We start from the raw sequence: 20,471 nt of genomic DNA on the forward strand, positions 1-20,471 counted from the left end.
TCACCAGCTTATTAGCTACACCAAGCTCAAACTAATGCAGTCAAATAGAACAGTAATGTAATAAATTCATGAAGGTCATAATGTAATGTCGTGGTTTTTTTTGTTGAAACAGTTTCAGAGAGGTGCTGATGTACGATCATTTTGGAGGATGTTGGCTTTTGTGGTATCATTGAATTGAAGGTGAATGTCTCTAATAATATAAATGGCAATACAATGCATGGTGCATGTGCACTCTGCACATACTGCTTCATGCAAAGACTCAGTGCTTATAACAAAACAGGTTAAAATTGCATCAGTGCTGTCTTCTTACTTCATGTATCATGTAACTTACTTGCCTGGTAAAAAGGAGATGTTCATTACTCGCTGCAAAACAAGTTTGTTATATGGCTATTAGTAGGTTTCAGTATGGAAATTTGAACTCACGTTTGAGCTGTGCAGCGGCTGCAGCTCATTTGAAAGCAGGCGGTCCAGCTGCAGGTCAGACAGCCTGGCAGTAGGGTAGGAAATGCAAATAAGATCAGTTAGAGCTGCTCTTCACAGTCTCTCTGTATCATTCACTTTCAATCTTCAGAACCATTTGCATTGAGACAGAATCGAAATGGACGTTTCCTCATGACTTGAGCTGTGAGACTTGACCCCAAATCATGACAATGGTAAAGTACTGTGTTATTTGGGTTTACATTCTGGTGACTTTGGGTGGACTGAGAAGGAAGTGAGCAGGTGTTGTCGATGGCAGTTATAGTGCTGTGGCAGTTGAATCCTCTGTAAACAGCGCATGTTGTTACTTTTATTTCAGCACTTTTTGTTTTGGAGTTTTGAACGGATAAAGATGTGATGGCAGCTCCGCTGTTAAAGTTGTGATTGAGTGGGAAGGTGAAGACAAACAGAAAAGAATCCAGACAACTAATGTTTGCAGATAACCTGAGAGTAAACACTGCACACCTACAGCCATCAGTAATGCGCTTTACTGTGAAGCTCTCCGAAAGGTCATGCTGGTTAGGCTTTCTTTTCTGTTTGTCCCCCGTAAAATCAGTTTCTTAGTTGTCTAAAATGAGACTGTTAGATTTTAAAGATGTTTCAATGTGATTTACGGGGATTTTGAGTACAAAATTGATCCAAAGTTGATGCATGTGCTATTTTTGATGTGCAAATGTTAAAGTTCTGTTTGAAGTTTAGACTGACTACTATCTAGGTAGTATTAAGTTCATATAAATTGGAAATTTAACCAGTAATAACGTACATACCTACATTATTTATTTCATGTAAGCCAAGTACTGTCACTTCTACTTTTTGTATGTACACTTCTACATATTTAGCTTGCAGTTCTGGTATCTGACCTGTATTCTCATTCAAATCGTGGTTGCATTTTTTGCCAGTGGTTTTGCTTTCCCCTAATGCATTTTCAGTAAACATGATCAGGCAGTACTTTGGAAGGTGTTCACTCAGAAATGGTGTTGGAGTTGAGTCTAATGTTATTGTCAGTTAAGAGCATTCAAAAGTACAGTAGAGTAGCTGGTTATCTTTTTATTAATATCAAATGTACTTAGTAGTGATAACACAGTTACAGTATTTCTATTGTCTCAGCAGTGACACATTTGAATGATGCTCAGTGAGTCCTTGTTTGCATCAGATTTCACTCCATGGTCACACGACTTTTTCCTATTTCCTCCTGTTGGTCTGCTGGGCCACTGACGGCACTTTTCGTGAGACTTAACTAATGGTTTTGAAACTTTGAAACACCCACTCACTGTAACTTTACCTGATCTTAAATGCAGATATTTTTAGCGTAAATAACAGAACAGTGATTCAGTTCTCTTTGTCCTTTTTGTCACCTCTCACCTGCAACCGCATGTTGATAAAAAACAACTGTTTTCTGACACCTTGTGTGCCTGCATGTGAAATCTACAAACACAACTCCCTGACTGTCTATAATAATTTACTTTACATCAACACTTCCCCTACACCTGCATGGCACTGTGGGAAAACAAAGAGACTGTTGCTCCACTTCCTGATTTCACTTGACGTGTGTGTTTATCTCCGCCTCCTCCTGCCAACCTCAGTTACATACTTTGCAAGAACTAAAAGTAAATGATTACCAGCCAGGAATGCAGGTAGATTTTTGTTGATGTTAAACCTTTCAATACTCCTCTGAGGTTTCTGTGTTTTTCAGAGCTTCTTTGGAAAACTGAAGAACCTGTAAGTATCGCGACCATTAGCGAAACCTCTGTAGTTTTGCTGTTAATTTATGATGCATGAAATAAAATTTTACTCCAGCATCTTACCTGTCCTTTTTCTGTCAGACACAGTGGCCCTCCAGCTCCACCCAGGAGGACAGGTGAGATTTAACCTCACCTCTGCATGGAGGGAAAAATGTTTTGATCTCTCTTTGTCTCTTCACTGGATTACAAACCTTATTATCTCACAATATCCTTTTGAAATCCGTTTCAGATAACAATGCAGGATGGCCACAGGATGAATTTGTAAGTTAACAAGTTCCTGAAGTCGTTACAGGTTTTATTCACATATTATTAAACAGGTATAAGCTTTAGGCTTCTTTCAGTGGAGGATGCCTGGCTGCTGCTTCTCCTCCCAACTCTGTTGCACATACAGAACTCCAGCAGATTTCCTGCTTTGTTTTCCACTAATTCATACACTACTGTACTGTAAAATGCAGACTTAAGGCTTCTAGTCCTGTTAGCGATGGTTTCCTTTAACTCTATTTCTAAAGTCTAAGTGTTAATGATGAGTAGTGAAAATGCTTAATTGTTATTCTAATGACAGGATGACGAGGAAGGTGACATGTATGAAGCTCCTCCCTGTGAGCGTCCAGCTGTGAAGGTCCCACAGAGACAAGTGGAGGAGAATGTTTATCTGGGTAATAACATGGCACTGAGTTATTACCAATACAGCTGGGGTATAAATGGCTTAAAGCCCTTTTCAGCATGGGCACCTCTGACAATCTAAAACTAACCTTTTCTCTAAAGTTCTGTTACTTGATACTACTTTCTGCAGAGAGGACGTCCAATCCTGCTGTTCCGCAGCGGCAGGCTGCTCCTCTACCCAGACCAGGAAAAGCCTTGGTAACAACAGCTCAGTGTCCTTAAAGTCTGTCTCTGTCTGTCACTCTACCTGTGAAATGTATTTTAAGATGCTTGGCTGGTTTTAAGTCAATGATCTCACCTCCGCCATCCAGAAACCTCCACAACGTGCTGAGGATTTCTACTACGATCCCAACACCAAGAAACGTCAGTTATTCATCAGTATTCATTCACGGCTCTGTCATCTCTTTATCCCTTTTCTTTAATGTGATACCACTGCACCTTTCTTCCTCCCAGCACCTGAGATAGACAGAAACGAGAAGCCCGGGAGAAAGAAGATGATGCCTCCTCCACCAGTCCGCTCTGCTCCTGTTCCAGTCCCAGCTTCCAACACTGAGGAAGGTACAGTAATCACTTCTATAAACGTTAACAAGCCTTTCATAGAAGTAATTCACCAATCTGTAAATGTCTGTTGGCTGACTGAGGTAAGGTAAATGCCATTACTGAGGTGATATGTTGCTGCATGCTTATTGTCTAATAAATATTTCCCAAGGAGATATTCTCATGGCAGCGTCAGAAACTTCTTTTGCAAACTGACTGCAAAGTGATGTGCAAGATCATCAAGGCAATCTCACACCTTAATTAATAAGTTTAAAAGACAAGAAACTCATGTCATTAGAAGATTATTTTCACACCCTCTGGCTTTGCCCAAGTGTCCAAAACTTCAAGTTGAAGGACTCGAGCCAGTCAAGAGGTTCCCTGCTTGAATATTCCTCTGAGTCCCATTGTTGTGCTGCTTGAAACAAATCTTTTTGCACATTTCACTCAACATAACTGGAAAGAGAGAACAAAACTATATATAAAAGACTGCTAGACCTAAATGATAAATCTGAAGATACCATCCCACCAGCACACCACATGTACACAGTACACCTTATTCATCAGTAGTACTGCTGGCCATCACAGTGTGTAGTGTTACTGGGTTAGATTGTGTCCAGTTCTGTCCTGTTATTTGTTCTTTTGTTCTGCGATTACACAGATATTTATATTGCATTAAATCCCTCCCCACCTGTGATATTAACATACATCACAAATCACTGAATATTTTTTTCTGTATTTCAGATGTGTATCTGGATCCGAATGAAGAACAGGTAAGTTTAACCTGAGCTTACTAACTTATTTTTTTGCCCTGTCTGTAACATATAATGCATATAACTCAATTCAAATGAAAATGTTGGGCCTGTCACAGATGGATTAGTGAGCGGGCTGCCTGACTGTGACTGTAAAGGTTTTTGTTGGAAAATCAGAATCAGAATTCAGATCCAGTTTCAAGAAAATAGAACCTTCCAGGTTTTCTTTGATGGTTTGCTGTAATATTTTCTGTAGTTATTTGTAGTGTTGTGTATAATATCTGTGGAGAGAAGTATGACTGTGGATCTGCTGTGGCTGGAAAGCTGAACTAAATGCGGAAGTTTAGGTGCAGCATTTGAACCATCAGGTGCACCTGAGACTAGGCAAGTTTGTCTAAATATCATCTAATATTATCTAATTATTTAATATTACCTCGTTGTTACCTAACCCTGACCAACTTGGTCATAAAATCAACAATAGCAAAAGCAAACAACAACAAAACAACAGGGGGCAGCAAAAGAAATGGCACAAGAGCAAAACCAAAAGCATATGAATAATGACAAATGCTGTTCTGTACATGTGCAATGAAACAGCTCATGACAGTCAGCTAATACCAGCTTGACCTTAGTGCCCTGCTCGAACTCAAACGCTTCATTACTGGGCTTCCGTAAGAACGCTTACCCAACTTTTGTTAGATTTCACTACGTGACATTATTTGTTCTTTGCTGTTTCAGGAAGACAATGATGACCTTTACTTAGAACCTACAGCCGGTAAGTTGCTTAACACTTCACAAGAACCAGCTCTGAGATGTTAAATTGTGATGAGCAGTAGCAGTAACTTAAACTGCAATTTTCACAACCGTGACATATGTTGTGAAAGACAACTTCCTTTTTTCTTGCCTCCCAGCTTGTGTGCCGGTGAGGATGCCTCCATCTCCCAAGACGGCGCTTGTACCTTCTCCCATACCCGTGTAAGTGCACTTCAGCCTGGGTCAGACCAGCCTTCAACCCGCTGCTACCTGAGCAGTGCGTGTTGATTCACGCTAACCTGAAGTAACCTGTGACATAATCTGCATGGCTTCACACTCCAAGTCACATCAGACAGTGAGGCTGCTGTGTTTCTGCAACAGAATGCAAACGTGTCACACGTAGTAGGCGAGTGGTATAATGCAGCAAATGCTTGGTAATAAACATGTAATGAAAATGAACACTCTGTCTGTCTGCAGCATGAAGCCTCCCGTTCCCAGAGCAAAGTCTGTGAGTGTGTCTATTCATCTCAGTGCTTAGTCTCATCATTGCCTTGTATGTAGCTCTGTTCTTATTAAAAGTAGGACAGTTAATGGAAGTTTTTAGGGAAACTGAACTCAGCAACTGTTTTCTCCTCCCTTTCAGAATTCACTTTTGCCTTCCCTGAATGAGATAAAAACAGGTAAACTGACCAAATATCAATGCAAACCACATGCAAAAGAAACTATTTTGACAATGATGAAGTGCACATATATTATTACCCCTACAGCTCCCTCAGCTGAAGTCAGACGTGCCCCGTTTCCCACCAAACTGCCTCCGCCAGCTCCCAGTGTAAAGCCCCCTCTGCCTGCCAACCTGAAGGAAGCTAAACCCAGGTGTGCACATATGTTTGTTAGACAGCATCTGCCATGAGCCACATTCATTTTCAGCTTGTTTTTTGCAGCTGACCAAATCTGCAAGTGCATGCATACATTAAATTGACTGTATAACATTAGCCTTCCTGTCTTTATTATAGCCCTCCAAATCCTCCCATGGCAGACACTAAGCCTGTGGGTAAGCACCTGTTTTTTTAAAAAAGAGAATTTTCTTTTTTAAATTATTTTAAAAGGAGACTCTGCTGGGGTCTGCTTTGATTCTTTATTAAATATATTCCAAACATGACATGGATCACACTTAACTTCTTTTTAAGCACCTGGCTGTTGTTAATACAGAATCCCCAAACCTGTGCTTGACAAGTAACATGCTTTCTGTCTGTTTGAAGCCTTAACCAGTGGTACGAGAGAGACCAAACAGTCTGGGAATGAGGTATGATACTGAAAAATCCGACACAAGTTAGCGACCACTGCTTGACTGTTATTGACATGCTTATGTCACATTGCAGGACAAAGAATGGTTTGCTGGAGAGTGCAACAGAAAGAGAGCAGAGGATCTCTTACTGAGGGTCAACAAGGTAACCAAACAGTTTCATGTTTTATTTCATGGCTAATGATGGGAGTGTCGTTTCATTAAAAATCAGTTTTTATTTTCAGCCAAGTAAACACAAGAGCTTGAGACAGCGCAAAGGGGGAATTTGCTGAGCGTTTAAAGTGCATATTTGTGCTCACACTCACAGTTGAGTCTCAAATAAAAACCAAACCTGAGTGAGATGCCTCCAGGGCCTCCGTTTCCACTGCTTACTCTGTATAATATGTTGAGTCTTTTTACATTCCCCCAATTCTTAGTCCACCTCTCACTTTTACTTTTACTTCCCTGCTCTCTTTTAGGCCCTCGTTCTCCAGTCAAAGCTTCCCAACGTTTCTTCCCCAGTGCTTTTTATTTCATAATCTTTATGTCAGTTTAGCTCACATTTTCCTGTTGCTCTCTCCTTTTCCTCGCTGCAGGATGGCGCCTTTCTCATCCGACACAGCTCAGCCCAGAGCGCCCGCCAGCCGTACACCCTCGCTGTGCTCTACCAGCAGAAGGTGTACAACATTCCCATCCGCTTCCTGGGGGAGACACAAGGTTACGCCCTTGGAAAAGAGGGCAAGAAGAATGAAGAGGTGAGGAACGAGAGAGAGAGAGAGAGAGAGGGAGGGAGGGGAAGGAGAAGACAAAAAGTATGCTGGAAGAATTGCAGGCTTTTTTTAAAATTACCTCTCTCCCTTTTTCTCTCTCAGATTTTCGACACACTTGATGAAATGATTTCCCACCACAAGAATAACCAGCTGCTTCTGATAGACAGCAAGAGCCAAGCGAAGCACACGACATATTTAACCCACCCTGCACGTCCTTAGAAACTACACAACTAAGAGTCTCTCTCATGCTGCATTCATGTGAATTATATAAGGATAACTGCACATTTGGAAGTAGTCTGTTGTGGGTCACCAAAGTGAAATTACAACTCACTGAAGTCACAGTTACACAGCTAAAGTATTGTTTTATTTATTGAATAGAAATACAAACTTTTGATGCACTGAAAACCCAGCAGAGATTATTAACTGAGAACTTTAAATCTCAGCGATCAGAAAGTTTTGATGAAATGATTTTCCCGTTTCTAGCCAGGTCATCATTTTGGAAACAATTGCACAATTGTTCTCCAGTGAATAGGAAAATGTGTCACTGTATTACTGTAAGAGTCATTCAGTCTGGATGTTTCTGCCTCTGGATGAAAGAAGTGATGAGCTTTCTGTCAGATCACTGACTTCTAAACAAACTCCACAGTTCTGTAGCACAGCAGCCTCCAAATTTGTGGCCATTTCTTTCAGCCATGTCTCCATCAATCAGTTGTTTTTTTTAGTTGCTTGTAGTAATTTGGTGAGTATCTTTCTGTAGTTTTAGCTGTTTAATGACATTTTTATTATACTGTATGTGACAGGTGTCTTTTTAGTGTGATATTGTAGATATTGTGCAATACAGACCCAAAGTCAAAATGAATCTGCTTTATGTTGTTTATTTCTTTTGCCTCTGTTTTACTTTTGTTGCCCAGTAATCATCAGTTAACCTGAGCCGAGGTTCTGTGGTGTGTGTGGTTCATTTCGATGATTTAGTACATTATGAAAGGTTGATAAACACTGAGGGTCAGTATGGTGAGCTGAGGGTTTGTGGCTTTGACTGAGATACTATGAGTGGTGTGTGTGTGTGTGTGTGTGTCTTTCTCTGTCTGTGTTAACTGCCTCCAGAGGTCGCTGACCAGACGCTGCTGGTTACACCTTCTTCCTGTCAGAGTGAAATCACCCCCTCTGTGGCCAAAACATAAATCCTGGAGCTGTCAGCATACCACAACGCAGAATCCTTTGTGCATGATTTAACTCCAACAGTGTAAAAATCAACATTTTACACATATCAGAGTTTAGTCTAATATTTTGCAGTATGGGTGAAAATCTCTCCTGTCACAATTTTATCAACTTGAAATAACTGCCTTTAAAATTTACTGTAAAGCATGAATGTAATTCATCCTTGAAAAATAAGGCCAAATTGTAACCGTGATGTGATGAAATCACATACAGAACAAACACCCTGCTTCTCAGCTGAGCACATCAGACAGGGGCAGCTGTGGCCTAGAGGTTGGAGAAACGGCTTGTGATCGGAGGGTCGCCGGTTTGATTCCCCCACCGGATGGACAGGAAAAATTTGGGTGTGGTGGAGTGATTAATATGAAAAATGTCCCCACCCCTCCATTAGCTGGCTGACCCCCCAATATAATATCCCCGGGTGCTTGATGCTGCCCACTGCTCCTGTGTGTGTGTAATTTGCTGAGTGTTACATGTGTGTTCAACTAAGGATGGGTCAAATTCAGTGTGTGTATGTAAAAATATATATACTGCCCATAAAGTGATTCTTAATCAGACATTCTCATATTATAGCTTATATTTTTATTGAATTAATCTATATTTTTACAGTGTTTGTACACTGTCCAACAACATTATGCTGTAGACTTCCATACAGGCTGTAAAGGCAGGGGCTTAGCAGTAGCTGCTGTATTTGCATATAGGCAGGTGGTGCAAATGAGTACTAAATAACTTCCTGGAGCCAGTGTAATTTGGCAGGTGGGTGTAAGGCATCATGTAACTCTAGCCTGGATTACTGCTGGGGTGACAAACTGATCTCTGGATCTTGACCCCAACAATACTGCGTTATCCATCCATCCATTTTCTATACCGCTTATTCGTCAGGATCGCGGGATTACTGCGTTATTAGATATGTAAAGCACGGAAGCTCAGTGCCCACGTCTTATACACTGATTTTAACAATGGAGTTTTAAGTTGTAGATTTCATTTGATTTCATTTCATTTTAAATAATATCCTGAGACCTATTGCCACTTGTCCACTTGGCTTAACATATCCTCTGTTTTATTAGCCTTATAAGGAGATTTAGATATACTGCAAATAAAAAATGAACTTTTATTCTGACCATGTTACAACTTTATGTGCTTGAACAAGATTGACTAGCCTGGCTACTTACCAGGGTGATCATAAACGTCTATGCAGCACCTAATTTTAGCCTTCCACACAAAACTTAACCATGTTTATCAGCTGAGGAATTTAATACTGTATGGTGTGCATCAGATACTTAAGAGGTGGAGCATCTCAGTGATGTCTGTCCACATCCTGTGTGTCATCCTGACTCAGTAGGCCTTTGATTTTGTGAAGTGTTTCCAGAACAACTGCAAGAAGAAACTGAACACTGAATTTTCATACTGTTTTCCATTTTTACGTGTACACAAATGTGTCACAAAGGAGTTCAATCATATGCATTTGTGTAAGTCCAGAAAGTTTTAATGTAATAAATAATTAGGTGCAATATTTGACAGGGATAATGTCTGTGTTAAACTTAACTAACTGTAAATAGTACGTTTATTTATACTCAGTTATACTCAGCTGCTGCTCACCAGGCATAATAAATGAATAAGATGATGGTGGTGGTGGTGATGATGATGAGATGAGATCCGGTAGTTTTAACAAGCTGCTGCTCCTTGAAAAACACACTGACATGTCAGCACTTTTGTCTATGCGTCATCCATACAACACGCTTTTGAGAGGAGTGTGTGCGTGTGTGTGATTTTGTAGCAATCATGCAAAGGTGGGGCGCCTGTCACGAGCTTTGATTTCGAAGTTGGTGGAAAGGAAAGGGGGAAGGGGCTGCGGCGGAGGGGTACAAAGCGCACATCCGATCGCTAGCGTTGACAGCTCTGAGAAAACTAAAATCCACGGCTTTTTGTGCGAAGTCATCCCTTACAATAACTCAGCGTTGATTTTTAGGACAGCCCTGTGCTCTTACATGGCTCGAAGAGGAGCTGGTTCACGCACCGGCTCCGTAGTAGTTGAAATGGACTAGTTTTCTTAGCGGAGGTGCGGAGTTTTTGTTTCAGGACTGTAGGGGGGCTACTGAATGGGAGCAGTCACTGGATTTGTGTGATACCAACGCAAGCCACCCAGACTACCCACTACTGTCCATCATATTTGACTTTTTGGGGACGTTTAGGGCACTAACAGAGCAAGATCACCTCTATTCCTCCTGCTGTCCCCTTCCCCTTTCCTTCCTCACGTCTTCTTCAGAAAGAGAAATCCTCCAGAAATGGCTCAGATACTGCCGATACGATTTCAGGAACATCTGCAGGTAAGAAGACCGCAGAAAAAGCCCTATAATTAATTTCAGCTCATTTCTTTTTTGCGCAGCTCCTCGCCCATGTCGGTCCGCACACACACACAGCACATGTCGCATTTAAATGGAATCTGAAATAGGGCTGCAGGGTGGTGCTCAATATAGCTACAGGCCTAGTTTTCTCCTACCGGGCAGATGATGACTTGTAAAAATTGAACAGTCAGATCGTACACAGCTCCAATGCGGACCGGTGTCTGTGTGTGTGTGTGTGTGTGGATGTGTGTGTGGATACGCCGCAGTTTTTTCCTCTCCAGATCAAGTGGGAAAACGCGGCTGTCATTTTCAGCGCGCTACGCAAATTGCGGTGTTTTGACACTTTGTTGCAGACAACTAAGCTCATGTGTTGGTGGTTACGTTGTAACTGAGACCTGAATGGCACTTGCACTCAAGCGTTGTGGCTACCATGTTGTTGTTGTCATGTCCTGCAGCAACACATTTCCTACTTTGTCACCCCCAACAGCACTGAGCAGTCAGTCTGATAAAATCACCATAATGTATTGATAATGTCATGCTAATATGAAGTGCTTTTCGACACCTTCCGTTTAGTGTAGATGTCCGTGAAGAGGTAGAAGCATTTATTTTGCACTTATTCAGTCACAGCACTGAAATAGATGCAGAGAAAGCTGGAATGCACTACGTAAAATACGTTATCTGAGAAGTATGTTGACTCTGCAACAACCAGAAACCTATTGATATAGTTTCATATTACGGGCATCGTAATGCTATATTGCTATATTGATTTGATGTCTCTTCCAGCTCTACTTGTGATATTTTTTTTATGCCTGAGGAGCATCTGTGCAGCTTCAAAATGATCAACATGACAGAGTAGCAAAGGCCCTGTAGTCTTAGGCTGGCAACACAAAATGCCCTTTTACAATCTGTGACGGCAACGAAAACAAACAGCCAGTTATGTGGTCGTCTGGGGAGGAACTGTTTCCACCATGGCCCCATTTTCCCCCTCTGGTTTGGACTTTGATAATCGCTGTCCCGTAGCAGCCCCAGCGCTTGGTGTCTTGCAGCCAGAAGGGAAACTTTGTGACGCACCCCTACACCTCCCCTCGTCTGTGGCCTGTTGTTATGGTAACAGCAGGCAGTGAAATGGCCTTTCACTTGGAAAAAAAAAGAGCCCCCACCCCCCTCTCTGCTCCCTTCCTCTGGCCAATAGCCCCACTTTCCTCAGCCAAAGATCCTTTATCCACCAAAAAACTGTGCTGGCTAAGAGAGCTTGCAGGCCACCAGGCTTCCCTCCTCACTGACAGCACTGGTACTCTGTTGCTCGCTGATGGAGGCCAGTGCAGAACCTGGCGATGTCTGGGTTATTAGTTCAAATGGCCCTCAGCAGTGCATACCTTTCCCTTCTACATCTCCTAAGACGATCTTTTCTTGAGACAGTGATAAGCAGCAGACAGCTTTACGTTCTGCCTCTACTGTGAAATCCCAGCTCTGCCCCGGTTGCAACCCTCTGTGAATCTAGGTGGCTCCAGCAGAGTGAAAAATGCTTGGAATTTGCAATCCCAGGACTTTGGGCCTCAAGTTGTTTAGCTTTTTTTTCTATCTTGGCCTGGTATTTACAGCTCTGTGTTTGTAGTCTGGGCCGGGGGTTCAGGAGTGGAACGTGGGCCCAGCTTCATGACGAGGTACCAGCATGTGAGATAAAGAGCAAACCAGCTGCTCTAGTTATTCCACTCAAAACAGGTCTTTAACATGACTCTGGTGTTTAATGTGGATTTGGAGGACAAAGTCTGTTCATTTTCTGACCCCACACCAGTAGCTATGGGCCGCCTGCCTACCTTTCACTGTCCTTACTGCCAAGCTGTGCAGTAAACTCTTCCTCCATCATTACTCTTTGTCCTCCTTGTTTGTATGCTTCATTGTGATTTATGATCCAGGGCCTGGGCATGTATGTATGAGCATGTCAAAGTGTGTCATTGATCGACCAAATTGATCGGCGCCCTAGTTGGATGTGTGAAGCCAACATCCTACAGGCTACATCCCTACGTATTTTAAGTTGTGTGGATTATGTTGGTTGCAAGATGAAGGAAGACAAGACCTGAATTCTGAAAGTGTTAAAGCGAGAGTCATTTGCAGCTTATGTGGTTCTGCTGATGACTGTCAGTGCAGCAGCCTACGTATTGTAGCAGCTTGTGTAAGTGTAAAAATGTCCTGCAACCTCAAAGTGCCTGAACATTGTCTTGTCGAGCTGAGTTAGGAGAGTCCAACCTGCTGCTCTGCGGCTGTTTACAACATCCTAATGCGCTGTTGTATCAGTACTGATGAAATGATGCCACCACGCTAAAACTCAACGGATGCGATAGGCATATGAGGTAAGCAGGCCCTATTTAAGTCCCGCAAATCACATCAGGATAGGAAGCAGGATGATGGAACAATGCAACAGAACACATCTGTTTTTGGTCACCAAAGCGCAGTCATGAATGCATTAAAGGGCAGTCATTCAGACACACACACACACACACACACACACACACACACACTAACACACAGTATGCACATTGTATAATTGTGTTATATGTTAAATGAGTCATGGACAGTTAAGCCTGTGATGACTGATTTAGAACTGCAGTGGGGGGTTATTTTCGTTAACAATTAATTAGCATTTTAGTTTCCAGATAATTCATTGTTTTGTATTCAAAAAATAACAAAATAGTGAAAAATACCATTTTAATTATCATTATAATATACTTGTAATTTCCCAAAATAAAATGGATAAAATAAATAAAACAGATCAACAGTCAAAAGCATCAAATCCTATATCTGGAAATGTAAAATGAGTGAATGTTTGGCAATTTTCCTTGAAACCAAAATGACAGAAACAAGCTAAAAACAACGAAACTGCCACACCTCACGACCTCGTTACCTTTCACGTTATATGGCAAAGAGTTGTTGAGCAACATTAGCACTAATTTGGAGTTGCCTCCAATAGTCAGTCTCTTTTTAGCTCTGTTTTCTTCACCACCTCCTGAGATAAATGTCTGGCTCTTTAGCAGGTAAATGCTCTACTAAATTCACCAGCTAGTTCCTGACTGTCTGCTATTCTCCCTGCTGGGCAGGTTCTGAAATAGAGGATTTTTAGACCATTTTTACAACACTATGAGAGCTGTGAGAGTGAACCAGAACATTAAAGCTCCGGACCTGAAAACATGAACAATGATCTGAAAGATACTATAAAACTATTTGTTTAAAGGAAGTGCAGAGTTGGATGATAATTATCTGTAGGTTTATCACTACGAGCAACCTTGTATTCATTTGATCCATCATTAATGTAACCCATTGATTAGAGCAGCTTTAAGGACTTCATGATTACCTATACTGTATACCACCTAAACTATACACTTCGTGTCTTTTTGCTGAATTCCTCACTTTAGATGGTTTTTGTAATCTCCTCCTGAACCCAAAACCCTCAGCTGCTGATGCAATGTGTCAGAGCATCCACCCAGTCTATGACTCACCAAATACCGTCAATGCTCTATCATCAGTGAAGTTCTACTGCCTTTGTTATAGTAATGCTGTTTCTGTGATTGTCAATCTCAGCTGTGCAGGTAGGAGGACTTACGGGAGTCTGAGTATGTGAAGATGTATTACCGGAGGTGGTTTAGGCATTACTGGAGGCAGGTTATAGTTTAAGTGTGATTTTAGTTCCGAGTGATCGAGTGTGGGGGGTTTTCTTTCAGTGAGTCAGTCGCCCCACCCTGAACTGTAGTTTGCCAAAGGCCTGTGTTACTGGTACTGCACCCAGTAAACCTAGCCCTCATCCCTCCTTCTTCATTCCTCATAAATGGTACATTTATCACTCTGGCTTCTCTTCTTCAGACTGGTTCTTTGCTAACACCCACCCTTGCCTTCGTTTTTAGCAAGATGCTGGACTGTGTCTGGAGCTCTTCCTTTCACTCCTTTTTTTATCTTCTCCCCTACTATCTTTATTGTGGCTTCCCTCCCCTCTCTTCCCAGAGATAGTTTTGGCAGTCTTGAGGAAATGCAGCATATGGCTCCAGTTCTCCCTCAGGTCTTCTCTGTGGCCTTTTTCAAGAAGCCTTTATTTTGCATGTCCCCATAATCTCACAGAAACCGCCTGCACATCAAGCTGTGGCTCAGGGGTATGACTGAAATTATGATCACAATATCAATAGGGATATCCACTTATATTCATATTTTAAAATGGCTAATATATGCAAAGATATAGAAAGCAACCAAAATGGTGCAGCGTTGCAACAAACCATTAATTTCACTATCAAATAATCAGCTGGTTATTTACTTGATTAGTCATTTGGTCAATAAGAAGCCAGAAAAAAATGCAGATTGCCCATCACTGTTTCCCATTATAAGGCAAAGTCTTCAAATTGTGTAATTTTGATAGGCTAGCAGTCCAAAATCCAAACATATTCAGTTTCAGGTATAATAAAACTAATAGAACAGCAGAAATTCAGCACATTTTAGAAGCTGTCCACTTGGACAGCAAAGATCACACCATCTCAGTTAGAGAAAAGGGGATTTTAAACCTGCATTAATTGCTGCTAAACGGGGGATGATGACTGATGTTAGCAGGTCATAAAACAAGACAATGAGCTAGAAGAGGTTAAAAAGCTCCCCTGGAGCTTAGAGGAACTGCAGAGCTGGGGGTTAATTCTCTGTGGTCTCTGAAAGCGACTTCTAACACATTAAACATGGTGAGGTGATCTGCTGTTAATAATAACAATAAAAAATTGATTAGTGCAGCTTTAAATTATCTTTCAGCTCCACCCAGTTCAAAGGAAAATCTAACAATTGCAATCTGTTGGATATAATTAATCAAAGAACTTTACTTGCTAGAAAACTGCTTCTCTCATTGGATCCCTCTGTCCACCCCTGACTGTTGGTAACAGAGTGTAATATCCTTCCTGTTTTGGAGATGACATGATTCAAAATGGCTCAGCAGTCATGACTTGTTGTCCGGCTCTACCAGCTCGCTGTGAGATAGTGCAGTCCTTGTGATGAGCGTAAGGATTCCTTTCCACTTGCCTCAGACTGCATAATGCAGTCAGTTCAGTCACCAGAGGGAGAGTGCATGTTTTGGTCTGTCCTCGCAGTTTGCAGTCAGTGTGACAGTGTGTACAATAATCCCTCTGTTCAGCAGCTGTTAACCTTGATGAAGTGTTTTCATGTTGTTTAGTTCTGATAAGATTTGACACAGCAGAAACTGACATGAGCTCGGTCTTTGTGTGTTGTTGCGTCTGGGGACCTCTTCTTGTTTGAAAAGTAAATATGTTGAATAATGAATTGGATTTGCTGATGGTGGTTTATTAAAAAAAATCCTATTCGTTCTTGGTTTTAGTGATTTTGTATTGGGGTTTTTCCTCAACGTTGTCTCAGTCTGGTGCAGGCTGAAGAATCTAGTGATAATTAAAGTTCTTTACAGCTGGCTGCTTGCATAGAGATTTAAATGCAGAGTCAGGGTTTAATTGCAGACTTTGCTGAGAGCAACACTGTACATTTCAGTGTGATTGAGATGTGGTTATAATTACAGTAATGCTTGAGCAACTAAGAAAAAAAAGAAATCTGTCATTGAAGATCAAAATGCTTAAGTAAATTTCGGAGACTACAAACAGCTATAGTGAGAGTGTAAAAAGCCCTGTTAAGTTAACATCCTGTTGTCCACTGTGTGCCCACGCTTGTTCCCTGGCACCATGTACCACCAGACCTCCTGTCTGGAAAACAACCTTTAAGAATATCCCTGGAAAACTGGAGCAGACCTGCTGCTATTTTAATCAAAACACAGTTTTGGTCCACTACTTGCTGCTTTTTCCCCTGTAAGGCAAATGTCAGGCTGGTGCCACATACATTTTCCCACTGCTTTTGTTTTTTCCTTTTTTGTTTTTTTTATTGTAGTGATGGAGGCGTGGCTCTTTCAGAGGTTTTAAAAGTTAGAACATTCTTCTAGTTTTACTTTAAGTGCAAATGTTGGAAACTCTCAGTGCGCAATCATGGAGAAGTTTTGGTTGGATTAATGAAGTCTGCAGTGATTTGCAAATAGATAGATAGATAGATGCCCTTTATTAATCCCAGCCTGGGAAATTTCACAATTGCAGCAGCCATGTACATTTATTCCACATATATGCTACAGAAATATATATATTATCACACTGACTACTGAGCAAATACCATCCATTCCTGATGGTAACCACAATATGTGACTAAAAGCTCTTGAAAAAACTAATACTTGAACCTTGAATTACTGTCATGTTCAACTAAACTATCATTTTATAAAAGAAAGACACACTAAGCCCAACATGCCATGATGAGCTGCAAACACATTTGGTAACATGAGGGTTTGAAATGTGAGTTTGAATGATGGTAATTAAATGTTACTTTAAAAGTTTGTAATATTATATCACTGATGTTTGTCCACTAAATATCTATATCTTAGACTAAAGACTGCAAACAGCAGGAAACAGTTAGCCCAACTAAGCCTAGCTAACAAATATGAGGCTGGTATCAATCGTGACTCTATTTTCCAAATCATGAAACTATTACTTTAAATATTATTGCAGCTTTGTTATGCAGTGTTTTTAATCATTCAAAAACTGTTTATACACCAGTTACTAAGTTAGAAATGTTGACAAACACATCAACAATGTTATTATTATTGTTAACTAAAACTAAAACAAAAACTCAAACTCAGTGTGAAATAACCTTTTAGTTAACTTTAGTTAATTGAAATAAAAAACTAGACTTAAACAATATTGTGTACCCAAAAAGGTAAAAGTATACAGGAACGTTTTTTGTCAATTTGGTCAAATGTGTCAACACTGAAATGAACAACAAGTCAGCAAAAGCTGAATATTTTAGACAATAAATAAACTGAATTGACAACAAAAGTTAAAAGCAAAATGAAAAATGAAAACCAATTTCACAAATACAAAGAAATCAAAAATGAACTCAGAATCACTTTTATCTGCCTACAATTACATTAGAATGTGTTAAGAACATTATATTATGTATTATAATGCTTTTAAGCACTAAATAGGGTTGAAATAAAGTTAGCTGATTAGGAACAAGATTGACGTTGTTGTTACTTTCCAGTTGCAGAACATGGGGGTGAACCCAGCCAACATTGGGTTCAGTTATCTCACCATGGAGTCGGACAAGTTTATCTGCATCAGAGAGAAGGTGGGCGAACAGAACCAGGTTGTGATCGTGGACATGTCTGACCCCACCAACCCAATCAGGAGGCCGATCTCTGCCGATAGTGCCATCATGAATCCCGCCAGCAAGGTCATCGCCCTGAAAGGTAAGAATATCTATGGCGAGACGTTCAGGCAGCCACACTGCTGGCTATTAGATGAGAATTACTGTGTTGTTGTGGGGAAAAAGCACAGTTAGTTGGTATTATTAGTGGCTTTATACCAAGCACCAAGGGTATTATTGTTGTTTAAATTCCCAGAGTGAAGTCTGCATGGCATTCACACTGTTTATTTGTCTCTAGTTTTACCCGATTTAGTCATGTACTAGTATTGCTGTGGGAATGCCTCTGGTCATGCAGTGACTAATGCTCTGTCAATGCTGTAAATATGTAGAGTGCACTCAGTTCTATTGTCTGAATGTACTAAATTGGTTGTGCAAATTGATTTTATGCCAGTGACTCTATCCCTTAGAGCGCAAACACAAGCACTGATAAGGATGATTTGCCTATGATGCTCCTCCCTCTCTCCCTCTCTCTCTCTCTCTCTCTTTCTCTCTCCCTACCCCAATCCCCCTCCCTCTGAGGATAATATGACCATGTTTGCCCTTTTCCCTCTGGTCTGTCTTTGTCTTCTCATTCTTACCTGATTGACACTTTGCTTTTTCTCCCTTGCTTTCTGTCATTTCTCAGACGGTGAGTTGCTTTCTGTCTGTCTACCCGTCTGGCACTCTGTTGTGATGACACAGTAGCCATGTCTCTCTCATAAAAGCTTCCCACATGCCCCTCTCAAGTATGCAGAGCTGTTTTGACCACTGATCAATCAGAAGACAGGCCACCGTTTTGAAACGACTTCCACTGCCAGTATATTACCTCTGTATCACACCTCTACTCCCGACTGAGCCTGCTGGCACACACCATACTTTTATGAGAACTATACATGTGTTAGCATGACCTGTTGTATGCTGCTAGAGTGGATGTGTGGTATGCATTAGCAGAATCAGATATTACATGCTGGAAAAAGTCTGATGTACTGTGTGTGTATGTGTCTTTGAACGACTGTTTGTCAGCAGCCATACCAACTTTCAGTTCTTTCCTGCATATAAGGGATGCCATTAATGTATCATTGTGTCTACAGCAGCTGCAATGTTCACCCGAATCATGCATTACCTCACCTGAATGTTTCTCTGTAACTTTAGAGGTAAATGGAGGCTCTTACTGGTCATGTAGGGCTGGCAACAGTACTCTGAAGCACAGAAACGTTATTATGGCTCAGCCAAACCTGTAGCATCTCCAGGTTTTAGTCAGTTATTGTTTTATTACCTTCATAAAACTGTCATCTGCTTTCTATAGCCAGAAGTCAGTTGCACCCAGGAAGAGTCAGGCATGTTACTGTGTAGACAGTAGCACCTCTGTGGCCTGTGAAAACCATATACCCAGAATGACAAAAAAAACAAAAACAGACTTTTCTGTCGTCCAATGGGTTATAGCTATGCGGATAGCTTTTTTTTTTTTTTTTAAGTCTGAGATTTCCTGTCTTTGTCACAGTGTTAGTGAAAGGAATTTTGTTTGTGATCAAAAAATTCAACAACATAACAACATGTTGCTGGTGTTTTGTTTTTTTTGTTTTTTTACTCTGAACAAGTAGTCCCAATAATAAGTGGTCTTCTTGGTTTCAGCGTGTCTCCAAAGTACATCAGTTCAAACCTTTTCATATGAAAGTCTGTGGATTATTCAGAGTACCAGTTACATTGTTTATTAAGTTGTTAAATTATTTGTTATGTACTTTTTCAATGTGGTGAGCTCCACAAGGAAAATTCCTTTCAGCTGTATTATGTGAAAAAAGTTCAGAGACAAATATCTTGTAACCTGCACAAATAAAGCCAAACTTATATGTGGGTCTAGATACTACAAACTGGTGGTGAGTAAATATGTTTCTTTTACGAGTTGGCTGGCTTGAACAGTGACAAATCCCGACTAAATTTCATGAAATCCATGCTTCAGTCTTTATGTTTGGTAAAATATTTCCTCCACTGTGTGTAATTGCGAGCTGCTCTCTTAAGTCAAGATTTATGGGTGGCCAGTGAGACTGTAGTCTGGGACAAAGGGCACCAGCCAGGGTTATAAATATTTCTCAAAAACACAAGCAAAACATCTTATCTCAAACATCCATGTATTCATTTACTTGCCAGTTGAAATGTTTATTTTTCAGTCATTATTTATGCCAAAATTGCTTTTAATAAATGTGGGCAAAGTGCAGTTTTCCTTTAAAAAGCAGCACATTCAGAAAATGATTTTAGTGAATGATTTTAGTGGTAGTGAATCCAGTGGTCTAATTTATTGTTATTGAGGTAAATCATCATGATATTGCGAGGTTACATTCCCCAGCTCTACTTTGAATCTACTGATAGCTGCTAGCTCTGCCTGTCTCACTTCTTCTTTCTGTGTCTTTACCTTCCCTCAGCTGCTAAGACGCTGCAGATCTTCAACATTGAGATGAAGAGCAAGGTGAAGGCCCACACTATGACGGAGGAGGTCATGTTCTGGAAGTGGATATCAGTAAACACTGTTGCCCTGGTGACAGATTCAGCCGTCTATCACTGGAGCATGGAGGGAGATTCCCAACCTACCAAAGTATTCGACCGGCACGCCAGTCTGGCGGGATGTCAGATCATCAACTACAGAACTGACGAACAACAGAAGTGGCTGCTGCTGATAGGGATTTCTGCACAGGCATGCAAAC

General features: G+C 40.9%; 2 protein-coding genes across 6 annotated transcripts in view; both read left to right on the forward strand.

The window, feature by feature from the left end:
* Positions 1 to 398: 398 nt before the first annotated feature.
* si:dkeyp-117b11.1 (B-cell linker protein) lies at positions 399 to 7,829 on the forward strand. The gene is made up of 19 exons (XM_046387974.1): positions 399 to 653; positions 2,171 to 2,196; positions 2,301 to 2,335; positions 2,449 to 2,480; positions 2,782 to 2,875; positions 3,013 to 3,080; positions 3,194 to 3,245; positions 3,336 to 3,440; positions 4,161 to 4,189; positions 4,904 to 4,940; positions 5,077 to 5,140; positions 5,396 to 5,426; positions 5,562 to 5,598; positions 5,686 to 5,791; positions 5,932 to 5,969; positions 6,178 to 6,221; positions 6,298 to 6,366; positions 6,797 to 6,955; positions 7,073 to 7,829. The coding sequence occupies exons 1-19, from the start codon at positions 645 to 647 to the stop codon at positions 7,187 to 7,189; spliced, it is 1,152 nt and encodes a 383-aa protein (XP_046243930.1). The 5' UTR covers positions 399 to 644; the 3' UTR covers positions 7,190 to 7,829.
* A 2,182-nt stretch (positions 7,830 to 10,011) lies between these two features.
* cltcl1 (clathrin, heavy chain-like 1) overlaps positions 10,012 to 20,471 on the forward strand; it is a 28,105-nt gene continuing 17,645 nt past the window's right edge. For 2 of the 5 annotated variants that reach the window (XM_046387977.1, XM_046387979.1), the window contains exons 1-4: positions 10,012 to 10,512; positions 17,632 to 17,839; positions 18,422 to 18,424; positions 20,193 to 20,461. In XM_046387977.1, coding sequence (XP_046243933.1) covers positions 10,471 to 10,512; positions 17,632 to 17,839; positions 18,422 to 18,424; positions 20,193 to 20,461 — 522 coding nt within the window. In that variant the 5' untranslated portion in view covers positions 10,012 to 10,470. The remainder of the gene's footprint in view (positions 10,513 to 17,631; positions 17,840 to 18,421; positions 18,425 to 20,192; positions 20,462 to 20,471) is intronic. The other 3 variants (XM_046387980.1, XM_046387978.1, XM_046387981.1) reach the window with 3 other exon arrangements.

The sequence above is a fragment of the Scatophagus argus genome, chromosome 4, assembly GCF_020382885.2.
Source record: "Scatophagus argus isolate fScaArg1 chromosome 4, fScaArg1.pri, whole genome shotgun sequence".
Classification (NCBI taxonomy): domain Eukaryota; kingdom Metazoa; phylum Chordata; class Actinopteri; family Scatophagidae; genus Scatophagus; species Scatophagus argus.